The sequence below is a fragment of the Poecile atricapillus genome, chromosome 14 (genome assembly GCF_030490865.1).
Source record: "Poecile atricapillus isolate bPoeAtr1 chromosome 14, bPoeAtr1.hap1, whole genome shotgun sequence".
Classification (NCBI taxonomy): domain Eukaryota; kingdom Metazoa; phylum Chordata; class Aves; order Passeriformes; family Paridae; genus Poecile; species Poecile atricapillus.
The window spans coordinates 2,089,098-2,107,060 of NC_081262.1; the positions used below are offsets into that span (position 1 = coordinate 2,089,098).

General features: G+C 45.0%; 2 protein-coding genes across 4 annotated transcripts; one reads left to right on the top strand and one right to left on the bottom strand.

The window, feature by feature from the left end:
* On the top strand, positions 1 to 6,044 carry EEF2KMT (eukaryotic elongation factor 2 lysine methyltransferase). 3 transcript variants are annotated; one of them, XM_058849879.1, is made up of 8 exons: positions 1 to 171; positions 742 to 804; positions 1,451 to 1,531; positions 1,727 to 1,828; positions 2,010 to 2,143; positions 3,326 to 3,633; positions 4,613 to 4,762; positions 5,558 to 6,044. In XM_058849879.1, exons 1-8 carry the CDS (start codon positions 136 to 138, stop codon positions 5,656 to 5,658), a joined length of 975 nt encoding a protein of 324 aa, XP_058705862.1. In that variant the 5' UTR covers positions 1 to 135; the 3' UTR covers positions 5,659 to 6,044. The 3 variants fall into 3 exon arrangements, with proteins under 3 accessions (XP_058705862.1, XP_058705861.1, XP_058705863.1); XM_058849878.1 differs by lacking the exon at positions 1 to 171 and adding an exon at positions 540 to 672; XM_058849880.1 differs by lacking the exons at positions 1 to 171; positions 1,451 to 1,531 and adding an exon at positions 540 to 672.
* Positions 6,045 to 7,873: 1,829 nt separating this feature from the next.
* On the bottom strand, positions 7,874 to 17,174 carry ALG1 (ALG1 chitobiosyldiphosphodolichol beta-mannosyltransferase). The gene is made up of 13 exons (XM_058849877.1): positions 16,925 to 17,174; positions 16,772 to 16,849; positions 15,524 to 15,627; positions 14,912 to 15,060; positions 14,321 to 14,410; positions 13,569 to 13,679; positions 12,628 to 12,740; positions 11,717 to 11,755; positions 11,082 to 11,141; positions 10,246 to 10,356; positions 9,209 to 9,323; positions 8,408 to 8,483; positions 7,874 to 8,087 (listed from the first exon to the last, which is right to left on the bottom strand). Exons 1-13 carry the CDS (start codon positions 17,151 to 17,153, stop codon positions 7,953 to 7,955), a joined length of 1,410 nt encoding a protein of 469 aa, XP_058705860.1. The 5' UTR covers positions 17,154 to 17,174; the 3' UTR covers positions 7,874 to 7,952.
* Positions 17,175 to 17,963: the final 789 nt, after the last annotated feature.

Below are 17,963 nucleotides of genomic sequence, written 5' to 3' on the forward strand. Positions count from 1 at the left end.
CAATGATCCCATTGATTCCATTATTACAATATTCTGTGATTCTGTGCTTCCATGTTTCTAATGATCCCACGATTCCATAATTACAGTGTTTCCATGATTCTTAGGATCGCAATGATTCATTGATCCAGTGATTCCATGTTCCCCAGATCCCGGGTTTCCCCAGATCCCGAGGTTTATTCCCAGCTCCCGGTGTTTGTTTTCCCGCTCCCGGTGTTCCCCAGATCCCGAGGTTTATTCCCAGATCCCGGTGTTTGTTTTCCCGCTCCCGGTGTTCCCCAGATCCCGAGGTTTGTTCCCAGATCCCGGTGTTTGTTTTCCCGCTCCCGGTGTTCCCTCGCTGTCTCTGCCCGCCTCAGGCCCGCCCCGCTGTTGCCGCAGTGGGGTGGTGGCGCCCCCTTGCGGCCCGGGCAGTTCAGTGGGGGCCCCCGGTCGTGTCCCGGGGGTCGCAAGTTCGATCCCCGCTCCCCGTTCTCTGCTTCCAGCCCGCGTCGGGCGGTGCCGCTCCGCCCTGTGGGCGGCTCCTGCTCCGGGGACTGCGCCAGGCGAGGCCGGGGACTCGCGGCCTGCCCGGCCGTGCTCTGCGGGGCCATGGCCGAGCCGCGGCCGGGGCTGGCGCTGCGCTTCCAGCGCCGGTTCCTGGCTGCGCGCCCGCTCCGCTCGCTGCCCTGGCCGGTACGGGGGTGCCGGGCGGGGGGAGGCGGCACCGCCGCCTTGTTTATTTATTTACTTATCCTGTTTTAGGAGCTCGAACAAAGCCTGAGCGCTGCGCCGGACTCCGAGCTGCTGGCGGATATTCTGCACAAGGTGAGGGACAGCTCGGAGTCACCCCCGTGCCACCGACGGGCGGTGCCAGCGCGTCCCAAAGCCCCCGGAATTGCTCGGAAATGCAGAGATCGGTGAGCCGGTGTCGCAGTGTTTAGTTAGGCTCTGCAGAACTGCAGATTTCCTCCTCTGCTGGTATTTGCGTGTTCTTAGATCAAAATTGAGACCCGCGTGTCAGAGCACTGATGTGGTGAATGGCACAGTCAGCGCAGCTGCTCCTGGATATTGGGGGATACAGGGAATGGTGGTGCCCAAACTGTCCCTGCAGATGGAGATCACAAATCAGGCAGCAAACCAAAACAGAAAGAAGGAAGAGAAGAGAAAAGAAGAAGGAGAGTAAAATGGATCATTTCCACTCTTTACTCTTTTACTCATTTTCTTTTTATTCTATTGAAAATTGAGATTTTTGTTGCCACAAAAAGTAAGAAATTCGTGGCCACAGATCTGGAAACTCACAAATCTGTCAGAAGTCATCCCATTTAAATTTCTGGCTTAGCATATTTTGTTCAGACTAAATTCCAATGCATTTCATGGCAGCCAGAGCCAATTAATGGTCCTTCTCTAGTCCTTAGTGCCTTTCATAAACCCTGCCCTGAGTAATTGGTTTCCATGGCTGTTCTCATTGTAGACAATTCTTCACCCTCTGTGTGTGAAATATCCCCCTTCGGCCAAGTACAGGAGGTGCTTCCTGACTGAGCTTATCAAAAAGGTACCTCTTGCTTTTTTCAGCTTATTTTTCACTTGTTCACTTGCTCTTTTTTTTTTTGCCTTGAAAATATCTCATGTAATAACCACCCACATCATTCAGTGTAAACACACTGTACTAAAACGGGGCTTAGAGTGCAATTGTTTTGTGTTTCATGACAATGTGATGCTCAGAGCTGCCCTGTTCTCCTCCCCACAGCTTGAATCCACAGCAGCTGAACCCCTGGATGAGCTCTACGAGGCACTGGCAAATGTTCTAAAAGAAGAAGAATCTACTCACTGTTACAAGAACTACATATTGGTAAAAACTGACACTGAAATCTTCTAAACCACGTTTACTCCCACAAACTAAGCAAGAAGTGGCTTTAAAAACCCACCCTGAAGCCTGGAGTGCTTCCTGCTTTTTTCCAGGTGTTACTATTGCTGTAAACTCTAAATCCACAGCCTGTGCTGATCCATCTTTGCTTTCCTGTGTCCTGCAGCCCACAGGGGACTGTGTGAGCCTCTCCGAGAGCACAGCGCTGATCTCCGGGGGCACCACAGGGCTCGTCACGTGGGAAGCTGCTCTGCACCTGGCCCAGTGGGCACTGCAGAACCCCAGCGTGTTCAGGGACAGGTATGGCAGCAGCAGGGCTGGAGTTATGAGGAAAGAGCTCTTCATTCCTGTAGGATCACAGAATGGTTTGGCTGGGAAGGGATATCATGGGCAGGGAGACCTTCCACTGTCCCAGGCTGCTCCAAGCCCCGTCCAGCCTGACCTTGGACACTTTCAGGGATCCAGGGGCAGCCACAGCTTCTCTGGGCACCCTGTGCCAGGGCCTGCCCACCCTCCCAGGCAGCAGTTTCTCCCCAATATTCCATCTTTCCCTGCTCTCTGGCAGTGGGAAGACATTACTCCGTGTCTTGGCACGCAAAGTCCCTCTGCAGCTCTCCTGGAGCCCCTTTAGGCCCTGGAAGGGGCTCTGAGGTGTCCCTGAGCCTTCTCTTCTCCAGATGAGCACCCCCAGCTCTCCCAGCCTGGCTCCAGAGGGGCTCCAGTCCTCTGATACTGTAAGCTACACAACAGTAATTTAATAACAGAAATATTTAATAACAGACTATACACCCAGAATAACTGAAATTACACCCTTTTGCTGCTGAGTAATTGCTGCTCTTGTCTGTTCTACCAAACTTTAGCCCAGGAGAGGACCTGACAAGACGTGTTTTAGGATCAAACCCTTGCACTGTGCAGTCTGACCTGCTCTGTGAGGTCAGCTGTTCAGTTTTCAGTAATTTAACTAACGACCTTCACTCCGTGATGGGGTTCACCAAGGATTATCTACATTAGATGATTAGTGTGCAGCTCTGATCATGTAATTTCTACTTTATTTATAAGCAGTCAAGACGAGCAAGGGCTTTTGAGGAAAGATAATTAATAATAATGAAGCTCACAGGGGAAGGAACTGTGCTGCTCAGTGTCTGTTTCTCACCACTGACTAAAAACTGGAAAGCCAGCTCAGGTGGAAACAACTGTGCTGCAGATGGCTAAAGCCAGGTGGGAATGTCTCTCATCCCTGTGGTGGGAATGTTTGTGCCTTACAGGAATCAGCATTTCAGCTAATTAATTTTGTGCTGACAGTTCCACCCCCAGTTATTCCCAACTCTCTAGTTGCTTGGGACAAAGGTTAGATTGTGGATGGTTCACTCAAAAATTATTGTAATTATCTGGAACTGATTTTACCTTTCATTATATTTAGAATGTTTTGATTTCCAACTCAGTGCAGAGTCCTGATAGTATTTTTTATTCCTTTACCCTCAGGACAATCCTGGAATTAGGGAGTGGGATTGGTTTCACTGGAATTGCCATCTGCAAAACCTGCCAACCCAGGACATTCATATTTAGTGACTGCCACCCCCATGTTCTCAGACAGCTGGGAGAAAACATCCGGCTAAACGGCTTCATCCCGGAGCCTGACGTGACCTGGAGCATCCAAACAGAGTCCCAAGGACAGAAGGTGGAAGGAGAGAAGTGCCAAAACCCAAAAGTGATTGTTGCTGAGCTTGACTGGGGCTCAGTGACAGAAAAACAACTGCTGGGTGTCAGAGCTGATGTTGTCATTGCAGCAGGTACTGCACCCACTCACGGGGAGCAGGGATGGGCAGGGCTCAGCAACCCTGGCAGCCTCTTGAGGAATAACAGAATAGCAAAAACCAACCACAGACCTTGTCTTGGACTTGTCTGTGTATAAATTTGGAGGGAGTTTTATAAAAAATCCAATCATGGAAAACCTAGTGCCAGTGGGACAATAGTGGTGATCCCCAGTGAGAGCAGAATGTCTCAGCTGTAGGTCTTACACCTGATTTAGAGCTTTACAAAGAAAAGCCAGAGACTCCAGGTGTAAAAAGGGTTGATCCCTTGTGCACCTGTGGGTGATACCTTGGATGCCAAAATTACTTTGACATCCAAGATATTACAGGATGCAGTGAATGGGAATTCTATAAAATGAAGTCACTGCACAGTCCTAATGCCAATGACACTGCTCAGTGCCCAGACCAGCCCCAGCAGAAGGCAAGAACTGGGGGGCATTGACATCTCTGCTATTTGCTGTTCCTCAGTGCAGCAGGATGTGCCCTGAGCACATTGCAGCATGAGTTACTGCAGTGGTGCACATATCTGGGCACCTCTGTGTAGGAAACAAGCCCCTCTGAGCATCAGCATTCTGCTCCCCTTGGTGTTCACTGACCTCACACCACCATTTCTGCTCTCCAGGGACTGACTCCAGATGAAAACTTCTGCAAGTCCTTGGCATCAGCCTCTAAACCTCTCATTTCTAACAAGGCAGGTTTGTTTTGCCAAGGGCAGGGGGAACAGAGCACCAACACTCAGTGGTTTTTGCTGTTTCCCTTAGGATGGGCTTAAATAAAATATCTGACAATCCATTTACAAAAAGGAGCACTGATTTTTAGTGATGAGGGCATAGCCCATAAAATATCAATATTCTCCTGCACTGTGAAGATTGTATTTCTGCTTTGCAGTTTTTATTCTGTTTTTTGCTCAATTCTCAATAAATATTGTATGTTTCTTTTTTTTTTCTTTTTTTGGTAGATGTGGTATATGATCCTGAGATAATTTTGGCCCTCATTGGGATGCTGCAGAAACTCTCCACCTCCAGAGCAGACAGGAAAGCTCCTGAGGTGTTCATTGCCTCCACAATCCGAAATCCAGACACGTATCAGCTGTTCCAGGCTGAGTTGGGTGGGTGCCTGTTACATGAAGTGTTCAATAGTTTTGCATTTTTGCCTCTTTCCCCATTACTTGTTCTGTGGTAGAGAGAAGCAGGAGCATTGTCCAAGAGCAGGAGCTTATCCTAGAGCTGGATTTAAGAGCAGCAGCTTTTGCTCCTGGATGTCTTCAGGAGCTTGGGGCTCACCTTTAGGTACATCCTGGCTATCACAGCTCACATCTGCCAGGGATGATTTGTAAGTCTGGTGCCAATAGGAAAGTAAAAAAAGGTTTAAGCCAAAAGGAGGGAGCCATCAGTGCTGCACTGTCACAGTGATAACATCTGAGATGCAGCCTAAAGCCTTTATCTTATCTTATGTTCTTTGAGGGTTAAAACCCCCAGCAGAGATTAAATAGAGATTTGGGGATTTTTCTTTATATACACTTCTAAAGCCGATCTTTTGCAGTCTCTTTGCTGTTCAGCTGGTGTTCACCAACTGGAACTGATGATCCTTGTGGGTTCCTTCAACTCAGGATATTCTGTGAAATTCTGGTTAATTCACAAAGTGACACTGAGTGTTCAGCAGAGGCATTAATGGGATTTTATAAGAACATTGATAAGCATTTGCCTGTCAATGACAGCATGTTAAACACAAGAACTTGTCATGCAACTTTTGCTCTTCATTTTATTAAGCATAAATATAAATAAAATTATATAAATATTTAAAAGTATACAAAAATATATTAAAATATTAACTTTATTAAATATTCTATTGAAATTATAAAATTTATATAAATATTAAGCATAAATATAAACTCTTTTCACAGATAAAGTTGGCATCAGGTGGCAGATGATTCCAGCCCATAGCAGCTGTAATTTTCTCTATGATGTGCAGCCAGATGTAACTATTCTACAGCTATTTATATAGGCTTGGCAAACAGAACTGGAATTTTGAGACCAACAGGAGCTGTACAGCCTTGTAACAAGATTATCCTGAATTCTGGAAACGAGGTTCTGAGGATACAACTGTACACATGGACACTGGAGTCCTTCCTTCCCCTAATTCCCAGCTTGGATCTGAGTCTGCTGCTGCCCCTGGGAAGTGACTGAACCTCAAGCAGCAGAAACCAAAAAGCTCCAGTCACACTTCACTTCTGATTTTGTAGAAGACAACAGAATTCAAGTGGGGGGTGTTTTGTGTTGTGATTTGTAAATATTGGGGGCAACCTGCAGGATCACAGGATGAGCAGCTCACACAGACAAGGGAGCAAAATAATGTTTCAGAGTAATCAGTGGGTTTTGATTCTAAAACCAGCTGCAATTGTCTACTCTGGTCTTTTATGTCTGTACATACTTGCAGTTTGGGTTAGCTTAAAAACCCCCAATAAAACAGTGACCAATACCTGTAGTTGTGTCCCAGGATGAGTCTGCTGTAAGAGCAGGTCACAGACTGCTGTAAATCAGGTGCATCTTTACTCTGCAGGGATGACAAGTCAGAATTTATGTTCCTTTCTCTCACATAAGAACTGCCACTTCCACAGTGGCTGCTGGGAATCCGTCCCCTCAGGCTGGGAATGAAAAAGGAATCACTCCACACAGCAGTGCTCCAGGTATCCTGCAAAGAGGGACTGAGCTCCCCTGCTCTGGAACTTTCCATCACCCATTAATCCTTCTCCTGTCGGGCAGCATTGGTGCTGAAGTAGAAAAATCAAAGTGCTGCTCGTTTTTCTCTTTTGACTTTTCTCTAATAAAAACTACTTAAAAACTTCAACCTCCTCCTCCTGTAGCAATGGAGAGAAAACTGATGATACCTAACTTGAAACCTGAAGAATCTTATTCTTCAAGCTAAAGGAGGCCATGACTGATGGGACCAAGCAGAAATAACCCCAGCCCAGGTTTTGGTTCTCTGTCCCTAAAAAGAAAGAACTCAAAGGTGTTATTTCCAGAGTAAACACAAACTGGCAGCCCTTATCTCCCCTTACACAAAATTCAAGTCAAACTTTCTATACAGAGCTCATTTTGGAGCTAAAAAGATCTATTATAGGAAGAGGAAACCTCTCTAAAGCTTTTGGCATTACTGTTTAATTAGAGAAGTGCCTGATTTACCTCCATGTGCACAGGACTGACCAAACCCCTAGACAGGATTTTGACTGAAAACAGGAACAAAACCCACTAAAAAAATTGGCAAATCAGTCTTTATGGATCATTCTTCAATCAATAAGCTTGAGGTTTTGCCAAATTCCTGCAGTAAAAGACCTTGACTCTTTTTTCACCTTTTCTCTTTTGTCAAAAGCAGATAGTCAATAGTTGCTCAGAGTTTAAAATTTCTGGTGCAGAACCCACTGTCCTCACCTCCCACCCTGAGGTGCCCTCAGGAGCTGTCAGGAGCAGTAAACACAGTCCAAACCAAGCACATTTACCAATGACTGACATCTATTTTATCATCAAGAAGGTGATGAGAAAAATCTTGTAAGCATTAGGCTTGCATGTGAATACTGAGCTTAATAAAAAGCTGAAGGCTGTGCCTGAGTAAGCACTCACAAAGTAAATAAGTTCTACATACTTGGTTCATATATTTTGGGTTTATTTTTTTCCCTTTTCTGTTCATCTGTTCAAGAAGAGATGAATTTTATGTTTTTTCCCGAGGTAAATTGGCACATTAATTTCAGAGTACAAGGAGAATGCTCACTGCAAGCTCTGCTTGCTCCAAGTGCCCAGTAAAGCTGTCACACAACAGTGCTGTGCATCCACACTCTTGCACACACTGTCAAAAGGAAAAACAACTGGAAAACAAAATGGTTCTTTGCCAATAAAACCACACAGGATGATATTCAGTGCTTGGGTAATTAACTGGCCATTGAATTGACCAGCTGAAATGAAACAACTCAAATGAAAAGCATCTGCCATATGTCAAAAAAAACCGTACCCAAATCACCTACTAAAGTGTTGACTGTACAGGAGGTAAAGCTGCTAATTGCTTCTATCTGTATTCAAGGATCTTCACCAAAAAGGGACCTTCAAGCAGCACAGGTCTCACACAACAAACAACCTCAGCACCTTCAGCACCTCTTACTCACCAGGAAACTGTAAAGGAAGAGTGTGAGCCCTGTTCCAAGATGAAGGAGTTAGAAACTGTAAGTGCAGACAATACAAAGTATTTATTCACTGTTTCCCAAATCTCTGCAGCTGCAGGAATGTGTCTGACACCCTCCCTCCCCCCAGTCATTCCTTGTTCCCCAGCAAGGGAAGGACAGTCTGGTCCCAGCTCTGGTCCCAGCGCAGTTGCCGGGATGCTCGCAGGTTCTCTCGGAAGCTGTGGAGTTTCCCTTCCAGGCTAGGGAAATCCAAGAAAAGCATCTGTAATTTAAAAAGCAAAACCACAGGAAAATAACCATCATGTTCCATTTCAGGCTCATTCCAGCCTCTGCAATACTAACCCTCAACTACAGCTGCAGTTCTGGGCTCTGGCCTCACAAAGGGAGAACAAGGCCAATATTTGAAATGCTTTTGCCAGCTTCAGGTTCACATTTAAACATAAGTGAGGCAAACAATGCTCACCAGGCCAGGCAGTACCTTGTGAGAATGCAAAACACATGGCTGATGCTCAGAACTGCTGCTCACACAGTGGCACCCCTGGGGTTATTTCTAGGGGGAAAGAAATCAGGCAGAGCCTTTACCTTCAGTTGTTCTGCGAGTTCCTTCGAGTCCCTGAATATCAAACCGTTCTCATTGTGTTTCACCAGTTCGTGTAAACTGTGAAAAAAAGTCACAGAAGGAAAGCTGTGGCAAAAAGCAGCAAGTGGGACATTTACAATATTGCCCAATGACATCCAAAGGGACCAAAGCAGGATATCTGTACCATTATGGCCCCAGATGGCACAAGCCTGACATAATGGAATTAAACAGGCAGTTTTAAACAGTTAAAGACTTCTTCTCCTGTCTATGTCAGACTAAATCAACCACAACTGTACCAAAGGACCCTCATTCTGTCTTTGGGCCACTCATCTGGACATCCATTAAAAACCAGGGCAATGATCTATTTTAAAGCTAGATTTTTTTTTTTTCCACAAGGAAAATCTGTCCATGATCCATCATGAAACCTTCACAGAGAATTTATCTTCTTTTACAAAGCTTTTTTTTTCCAAAGGACCATGAATTCCAAGAATGCCCATGCATACACTCAGCCTTTCACTGAACAGATGTGTCTATGCAGAAGAAAGCTTTTTTAAAAATTAAATATATGGAAACAATGGAATACAGGGATATTTTAAGGCAAGTGCTTGCATTAAATGCTCCTGATTTTGTAGAAATAAGTATTAACTTTTAAACGGAAAACAACCTTGATTTCTATCTTACTGAATTTTGAAATTACAAAATACAGGAATCTCACTGAATTCCTGCAGTAGCTGCTGAACTCTGGCTTTGTAAGAATATTGTTTTATGTGATACCTTTGAGCTGTAACAGAATAACCTCTTACCATTCAAAATGTATTGCACACACAGGTAAACAGCAGCCAAACATATCCACCACCTTCATGGGCAAATCCAAACCACTGGAGGATTTATGGAGACACACCCCCAGGTCTGCTGAGCCTGAAAAACCAACACAGCACAGTCTGAACTCTCTGAAAGCAGCTCCTCCTGCAATCCTTTACTTCTGTGCTGCTTTGGGTGGTGTAAGTGAAACTTTCAACTACCCAGACACAATTTCAAGCAATCAGGGAAAAAAAATAAAGCACAGGGTGTTTTGGGACTTAAAATGGTTATGTGATAGAAAAGTAATAAATGAGTGCATGTTAAATTAAAGGAGATTTTGAAGTTTTAAGTATCTTAAAACAGCCTTTCTGCCTCTTAGTCTGCTAAGAATGGGAGAGTAAAGGAAAATCCCATCACAATCCAATCAGGATACACTGCATGGCTCACTAGTGACCTCTCCCAGTTGAAGTCAGCACAAACAGAGAAATTACAGTGTGGTTTTACAGACATTATGTTCATTATTTGAAAAGGACCAAATAAACAGTGTTTTACCACATAAATTGTCAGACTCTAACCCTGCAGAATGAAGATCACATTCAATATGTATTTTATAACCCTATTACTCCCACTTTATGCTGTTGCAATGAAGATGCTGAGGGAGTAACATTCCAATGACATGTTAATTTAGAATTTCAGCTACTTTTGGTTGCTCAGCCAACAACTTTCTGATTTCATTTGCTGGAGTGACCCCGAAATTAAAGTAGAAACCTGTGTATTTCAGCACAGCTGGAAAAAACAAAGAGTGCAAAGAGCAGGCTGAAAAAACAACACAACTCCTTCTTAGGAAAACAGGGAAATGCCAGCCAGAGGAATTAAACAGCTTTTCTGTAATGAGTCAAATCCATGAATATCCTGTCACTAACCAGCAATATTCCTGACTATATTCTCCCAGCTTCTGTGCAGTCTGCATCAGCCCCCTGCAACTGTGCCAAGCTGTTTCCCACACATTCTCAAGCCTTTTCCATCATCCACTATTTACCAAGCAGAAGAGGGTAATCCTCAGCTTCCAGCCATGGTGTACAGATCTGGATATGCTTGAAGTGCAGTTTTTGGATCAGTCCATTGTAGTAATCTTTTAGAGGTCCTTTACCTGTTTAAAACAGAAAAAAATATTTTATCAAGATGAGTGAAAACAGTGTGGTCTGTGAAATACAAGCCCCTGTTGGATCAGGTGCACGATCAGGACACAACACTTGTGGTACCCTAAAAAGACAGGTACCCTAAAAAAACATGGAAAATCTAAGTTCCCTTGAAAGCAATGTGCACCTGGACTTCTCTTCCTCAGTATTTCAATGAGTTTTCCATCAATGTAGAATCATGGAGCTTTTAAGGTTGGAAAAGGCCTCTCAGATCAAGTCCAACTGTCCCCAGCACTGCCAGGGCCAACACTGACCCCAAGTGCCACATCCACATGGATTTAAATTCCTCCAGGGATGGGGATTCCACCACTGCCCTGGGCAGCTGTGACAATGCCTGACCACCCTTTCCATGAAGGAATTCTCCCAGTAGCCAGTCTAAACCTCCCCTGGCACAGCTTGAGGCTGCTTCCTCTGACATTGCTTTTGCAGCATCATCTCAACATTGACCTTAGGTTGTTTTTAATGCAAAGCTGGAGCAGACAGGGAGGCTCTTTAAAGATGTGCCATAACTGGTGGATGGTGCCATAACTCAGCTATAAATCACTGTCCTTATAACCAGACACAAAGACAGCAGTCCCTTCTCTCTCCCACCAGCAACAGAAGAGTCAGCACAGAACAAAAGTGACAACTAAACCTTCTGTTAGCACTGAAAGAATTGTAACACAAACATTCTTACCTGTTATGACACACACTAAAGCTGGAAGCTTGGCTCCCTCCTCGATAAACCTCTCATAATCTGGAGGAGATAAAACACTGATCAGAGCTCAGAAATCTCAGGGTGCTTGTTTGAAGAGTGGTGACAGTGCATTAATTATTGAGCTTCCCACTACAAGCAATTTCCTTACAAGCATGTATTAGTAACACAGCAGTAAATTCAGCAGTGTTAACATTTACAGACTTCTACAGAAATAAATCAGGCTGTTTATGCACGAAGCATTTCTTCAACTGCTCCCCAATCAGTTGCTTCAATAGATCAATTTGGAATTGCAGCTACAAAGTCTACAGTATAAGATAATGTATTCCCTCTCTTCCCATTAGCAGATACCTGTGGAGAGTAGGTGTAATAGTTCAGAAAATAAAACTGCAGTTTAGCAGCCAGTTAGATATTTAATTTCCCCTGACAACTCCTCTAATTTAATTGAGATGTTGCACTGCTGTATTTTAATTACTAATCTGAAATTAGTGCTAATTAATCAAATACAACTGCTTTTTCACCTGAATATAGAAGCACTGCTCTTGCTCTTTAGCAAAACTATTTTTAAGTGTCCAAAGACCTCTTTGAAAAAGTGAGATCAATTCATTCATACCAACCTTCCAAAGCTCTTAAAAGGACTGAGAAGTCTTCATCCTCTGAAAGAGAAGATTTTATTAGTAACATTCATATTTCTACCATTTTTAATTTTTATATTTAAATAAGAATTGATATTTTCCTCACCACCTACACAATTTAAATACAGACCATGCACTCAAAGGTTAAGTGCATAGTCTGTACTTAAAGATTACTGTTTACTAGAATGTGCTATTAAAAATCTCCTAGTTTATTTTCATAAATAAAAGTCCATAACCATGCACAGTGTTTATTTATTTCCCTTGTTGACAATATGACAGACAAATACTGTACAACTTCAAAGCTATCAAGTTAAAATTTTCTAGTTTCTAAAACTGAGAATTAAGTCTAAAAACTGCCCTGATTATTCAAAGATAAAGACAATCCTGCCCATGGTCACTGGTGATGGATTTGTTTCCAGTCTCTGTTCCCTTCCTCATACAGAGGGAAAAAAATATACATAATTATGTGATAAGCATCATCAGAAATCATGGAATCACAAATTGCTTTGGGTTGATTGGACCTTAAAGCTCATCTCATCCCAGTCCCTTGCCATAGGCAGAGACATTTCAGGGTGCAGGGTGCTCAGTAAGGAATAAATATTTGAGTTTCTTAATCTGTTTTACATCACCCTGCAAGACAGTATGTCTAGAATGAAAGCTAAAAAAAGCAAGTAGGAAACCTCTTTTAATCATTCTTAAAGTTGAGCTCTATAATTAAAATCTAACTTCCAAAAAAACATTCATTTGTAGCATTATGTAAGTTACACAACATTTAGTTGCATCATACACATCTTGTCTTCAAATCCTTCCATGAAAACAAAGGACAAACAACTTCAACTGGGAGAAAATACAAACAGCCCTATTTTGTATGAAAAATAAAACTGCTTCCCAACCTGTCCAGCTGGTGCTGCTGATGAGAAGGGCTGGCCGGCCCTTGGTCTTCAGCACATTCCCACTTTTCCCATCCCTCTCCGTGAAGGCCGATCTGTCGGCACTGAGCTCTGTACTATGGAAACACAACTTCCTGAGGATGAGCTACACACACAGCCAGCAACAGCAGGGTTGCTTAACTGCACGAATTTCCACACATTTGGCTTCAGATTTGCTGCTCAACTCGTCTAGAAATGGAATCATTACATTACAGAAATACCAGGACAGGGCAGGCCATTTTTCCCTCTTTCCTGCTGCTATAGGCACAATTCCACTTTCCAACCAAATGTTTTCCTTCACAAGTTGAGCAGAGTCAGCCTCCCTTTCCACAGCCTGTCTCACACTTAGTACAGCACAGAGGCCAACAGCACATTTATTCAACTAAACTCAAACCCTACACATTCTGAGCTGGGCATTTCCAAAAAATCCCACCACACACTGTGGATTTCACTTCTTTTTCAAGCCTTAGTTTGGTGAAGTAAACTCCCTGGTACATCTGCTACAGGTGACACCCTGAAGTCCAGAGGGGAGTGTTTAACACTTGGACCAAGATCCTGAAGGCTCTCCACAGTAATTAAGGAAGGGATGCTATTAAGGAAGCATCCAAACATTGCAGTGTGCGTCAGTGGGATGCAGACAACTGCAGAGTTCCACCCTCCACAATCTTCAGAGATTGCCTCAGTGCTTATGGCAACTTTAAAAACAAAACACTTCTACTACCTGTGTTACCACAGCTCAATCATTTCACTTCTTCTGGCCTCTCCTAGTGACAAATAAGGCGACTCAGTGCCCCCTGTGCCTGCTGTGAGTCAGAATACCCCACACAAGTATTTCTGGTAATTTAAGTGCCACAGCTCCATGTCCCTGGGTTAAGGACTGCAGGGGCAGCTGCACTTGCACATACCGTGGTTTGAAAGGCTCATAGTCCTTGGCAAGTTTCATGTACAGGTTGTGTTGGAGGTCTAATGGTGTTTCCTTAAAATAAGATGCTGGTTTGTCATACAATGTTACAGCCCTGGGAGGAAATAAATGTGCAGCTTAAATAAGATACAGATGTAACAACATGCACATGATACAGTGACAGACTGCAACAATGTAATCAGAAAGAAATAAACTAAATCAACACAACAAAGTAATTAATTTTTTTACTCTTACAACGTCCTGTGTTCCTGAAGTTTGCTGGAACACACCAAGGTGGACACAAGTTACAAAGAACCCCTTTCTTGTGTGCTTATTCTAGGGGTGAAATGTATCTGTAAAACCTGCAGACATCACTGTCCTGATTTTCAAACTTACTCCATAACTGCCTCTGAGCAACTCTGATCTTGAAGCCCTCAAGACAAGCTGGCAGGCCAGAGTAATCATTAAAATCCCGGTGATATCTGTCCCACTCTGACTCCACAGGCAACCTGCAGCAAACCTCAATGGCTCCTGGACTGCCACCTCCATCAATGCAGTGATAGTTCAGAAGGATAATGAAGATCCCTGAATGCCCACACTGCACTGGCCCATCACAAAACTGAGCTGATGTGTTTCTGTGGTGACAGATGAGCTCAAGGGAGCTGCTTTTGTAAGATCCCTCTGAATCCTGAATCCTCAGGGATCTGTTCTTTCACTTAGCACACATTACTAAATTGTCTGAGGCACATGACTTACTTGATCTTGAAATTCACCCAGAGATCTTTTTTCATGGCATCAGTGACACACAGGTTATAGTCAGACAAGCGCCCAAAAAGCTTTTCATACCTGACAAAAATGAAATGTTAGTCAGAAACTACAGGCAGGCAATTGCAGCAACTGTCCCCAGTGCCAATGCTTGATGAAAGCCAAACAAAACCCAAAGAAACCAAACTGCCCCCAGAACTGAAATTTGACTGCCAATTTTTGATGGACTCCTATTCTCCAAAGCCTTTAAAAACTTTAACTACACATAACCAATTATATTCAGCAAGGAGCTGTTCAAAGAAGAGCTGGAGTGTAAAGCAGCATTAGAGAATAAAAAACCCAGGGCATATAAAGAAATTCCAGTAACAAGATCAACATTTGCATTTGTACACAAAAGCAACCTGCCTACTTCCTGCAACTCCCCTCCCACGTGTTCAACAAAGCAGCTGCAGAACAGAAACCAGTTTTAAACAGCAAAGCCCAGAAACCCCTCCCTGCGCCAATTATATTCTCCCCACCAGCCTCCACTCTGAATTCCACCAAGGCATGCCATTTATAAAGAGCAGAAATGACTGTACAAACCATTTTGCAATCAGCACCAGTGGGTGGTTCCTCCCGTGGCTCAGGCTCATGATGGTGTATCCATAGTTGTGCCAATCAATGATGAGTTTGCTCCCCCACCACAGCCCTGCCACCCAGGCAACAGCTATACTGGGCAAGCCTGGGGGATTCTGCTCAAAAACAAAACCAAAATAGCACAAGACTGTGGCCAAGTGACAAACACAAAGCAACTACCAGAAACAAAAAGTCAAATTTAAATTGTATCACCTTAAAGGAGCTTCATGAACAGAGACTGTTTGTATTCACTTATGAACGCTGGCAGATACTTCTAATTTAACCCTTAGATCAAGATCAAAATTCCCCTCCAATAAAGACATCAACAATTCAAGTAATATTTATTCCTTACTACTACCCACGGCAATGAAGTTTGAAAGCACAACTAACAGGAAAAGAAAATGACTTGTTAACAGACAAATCAAAGTTTAGAGCCAAAAAATACCTGGATACAGGTTTACACCACTGAAGAGGCCAGTTCAGCTCTGAAATAATTAGAGCAATATCTGAGATGACTACAAATGCCCTGTAATATAACACTATTTATTTTTACTGAATTAGTCCCAACACAAAACGTACCTGAAGAAGAATATAGGATGGCTGATCTATCCTCAGCAACGTGTACAGTAACTGCACTGACTGCACGAGCACCTTTAGGACATACTGGAAAAGCTTTGGACCCACTGCAAAGTGACAGAAAAACAAGAATATTAGAGCTCTCCCCACAGAAATGTGAACATCAGAACCAGCCAGCTCTGCAGAGACAGGGTCAAAATAACATGAAAATGGACACCTGTTAAATAACTTTACCAATGACCTGGGTAAGTGATTGAGTGCAGCAAGTTTGGAGATGGCACCAAGTCAGGTGAAAGTATCAATCTGCTTGAGGGAAGGAAGGCTCTGCAGAGGGATCTGGATCGGCTGGGTCATTCCAAGGCAGACACTGAGGGGCTGGAGCGTGTCCAGAGAAGGGAACAGAGCTGGGAAGGGGCTGGAGCAGCAGGAGCAGCTGAGGGAGCTGGGAAGGGGCTCAGCCTGGAGAAAAGGAGGCTCAGGGGGCCCTTCTGGCTCTGCACAACTCCCTGACAGGAGGGGACAGCTGGGGGGAGTTGGGCTCTGCTCCCAGGGAACGAGGGACAGGAGAAGGAGCAGCCTCAAGTTGTGCCAGGGGAGGTTTTGGCTGAATATTGGGAAAATTTCTTCACTGAAAGGGTGGTCAGGGGTCACCATTCCTGGCGGGACTTAAAAGTGGATGTGGCCCTTGGAGACATGGGTCAATAGTGGCCTTGGCATTGCTGGGAAAATGGTTGAACTCAATGTTCTTAGAGGGCTTTTCCAGCCTTTGTGATTTTATTCTATGATCACTATAAAGCTATGTAAACATCTCATGATCCCTACAAATTCTCTTTCTGTATTTTGTATGGAAAGAAATCCTGCATTCATTGAACAGCTTGGGTTGGAAAGGCCTTTCAGGCTCATCTCATTCCACCCCCTGCCATGGGCAAGGACAATTTCCACTATCCCAGCTTGCTCCAAGTTCTGTCCAACCCGGCCTTGGACACTTCCAGGGATGGGAAGGCCACAGCTTCTCTGGGCAACAGGGGCAAAACAAGGTGGGGGAGGAAGAGGTAGAATGAAAATAATTTCCACATTTCGCTCTGCATGTGAACAGCACCAATGTACCGGCAGGTGTTTAATTCCATCGGCTCCTGCTTAACAGAGAAAGGGAGACACGAGTGTGGAGCGGTGCGGGCTGGACCCGCACAGGCCGCGGGCTCTTTATGGTGCCACACACCCCGCTCCCTCCGCTGCCCGGCCCGCACGCACCTCGCAGCCCGCGCAGCTCCGCCACGGGCACCAGCCGGATGTTCTCGCTGTGCAGCACGTCCCGGTGCGGCCGGCTCTCTGCGGGGGGAGAGCCCGGTCAGCGCTGCGGCCGCCCCGCCCGGCCCCGCGTTCCCCCGGCCGCCCCTCACTCACGGAGGTAGCCCAGCAGAGCGACCGAGCGCCCGTGCCGGGCCAGCGCCAAGGCGTGGTACTGCATCCGCGGGCTGCGGCCCAGGTCTCCCAGCACGGCCACGCACACCCGGCCCGCGCCGCCCGGCCGCCGCCGCCGCAGCAGCAGAAACAGCAGCACCAGCAGAGCCGTCACCGCGGCCGCCACCGCCGGCCATGGCCCCGGCCACAACCACGGCCCCGCCGCCGCCATCTTGGAGCGCCGGCAAGGCGGGAATGGCGCGCGGGGGGCGCCCCCTGGCGGCGCGGAGGTGCCGCGCTCTGAGGGGATCCCAGACAGGCGGCGGGAGCGGGGCAATTACCGAGAGAATGGTTAATTAATTACGGCAATAGAGAGGGGTTAATTAATCACAGCAATAGAGAAGGGTTAATTAATTACAGCGGCACTGCACACTCGTCCGCAGTCTGGGGTTTCCTCGTAAATTTTAGAGTGTCTTGAAGTCAGGGGTGATTTCAGTGCAGCCCCACTACCATTCAATGCGTGTGCTTTCATTTAGTTTGAATTCCTCTGAATTCTAACTAGATCTTCTCTGGATCTGAGTTTATATTCTCCATATTTCTGTGCTATTCCTCAGTTTCTTGTCTCAATCCCTGATCCTACTAGGTACTAAATCCCTTCAACATCTGCATCCCACTGGTTTCTCACATATGTACCTAACACACAATTTTCATATGTTTTCAGCTTGCAGATCCCTGTTTTCTGGTGGAAATACAGAACAAACAGAAGCCTGTTGACAGAAACATTTCCCACGTTATCTTGGCACTATGGCAGTGACCGAACACCATGTTGAAAAAAGCATTAAGTTATAGAAATGTTTAAAACTAAGTCAGTTGTACTGACCAAGAATCCAGTAGGAGTTGTCACACAACGCAGAGGACAAATGGACAAAACCATCTCTTCATTACAAACAGGGATAAAGACACAAATGAAAGATGTTGGTTACCAGGGACAGGCCTCAGGGAACAGCTGGAGCTGTGCTGGGGAGGTTCAGGTTGGATCTCA

What these genes read in the sequence shown, in the direction of transcription:
- EEF2KMT (XM_058849878.1), top strand. Translation starts at nt 589, where the DNA reads ATGGCCGAGCCGCGGCCGGGGCTGGCGCTGCGCTTCCAGCGCCGGTTC. An exon ending in GTTACAAGAACTACATATTG is followed by an intron (nt 1,829 to 2,009) that starts GTAAAAACTGAC and finishes TGTGTCCTGCAG; the next exon opens with CCCACAGGGGACTGTGTGAG. An exon ending in TGATGTTGTCATTGCAGCAG is followed by an intron (nt 3,634 to 4,612) that starts GTACTGCACCCA and finishes TTTTTTTGGTAG; the next exon opens with ATGTGGTATATGATCCTGAG.
- ALG1 (XM_058849877.1), bottom strand. Translation starts at nt 17,153, where the DNA reads ATGGCGGCGGCGGGGCCGTGGTTGTGGCCGGGGCCATGGCCGGCGGTG. An exon ending in CGCTCTGCTGGGCTACCTCC is followed by an intron (nt 16,850 to 16,924) that starts GTGAGTGAGGGG and finishes CTCCCCCCGCAG; the next exon opens with AGAGCCGGCCGCACCGGGAC. An exon ending in TGTGCAATACATTTTGAATG is followed by an intron (nt 8,484 to 9,208) that starts GTAAGAGGTTAT and finishes TTTTTTTCACAG; the next exon opens with TTTACACGAACTGGTGAAAC.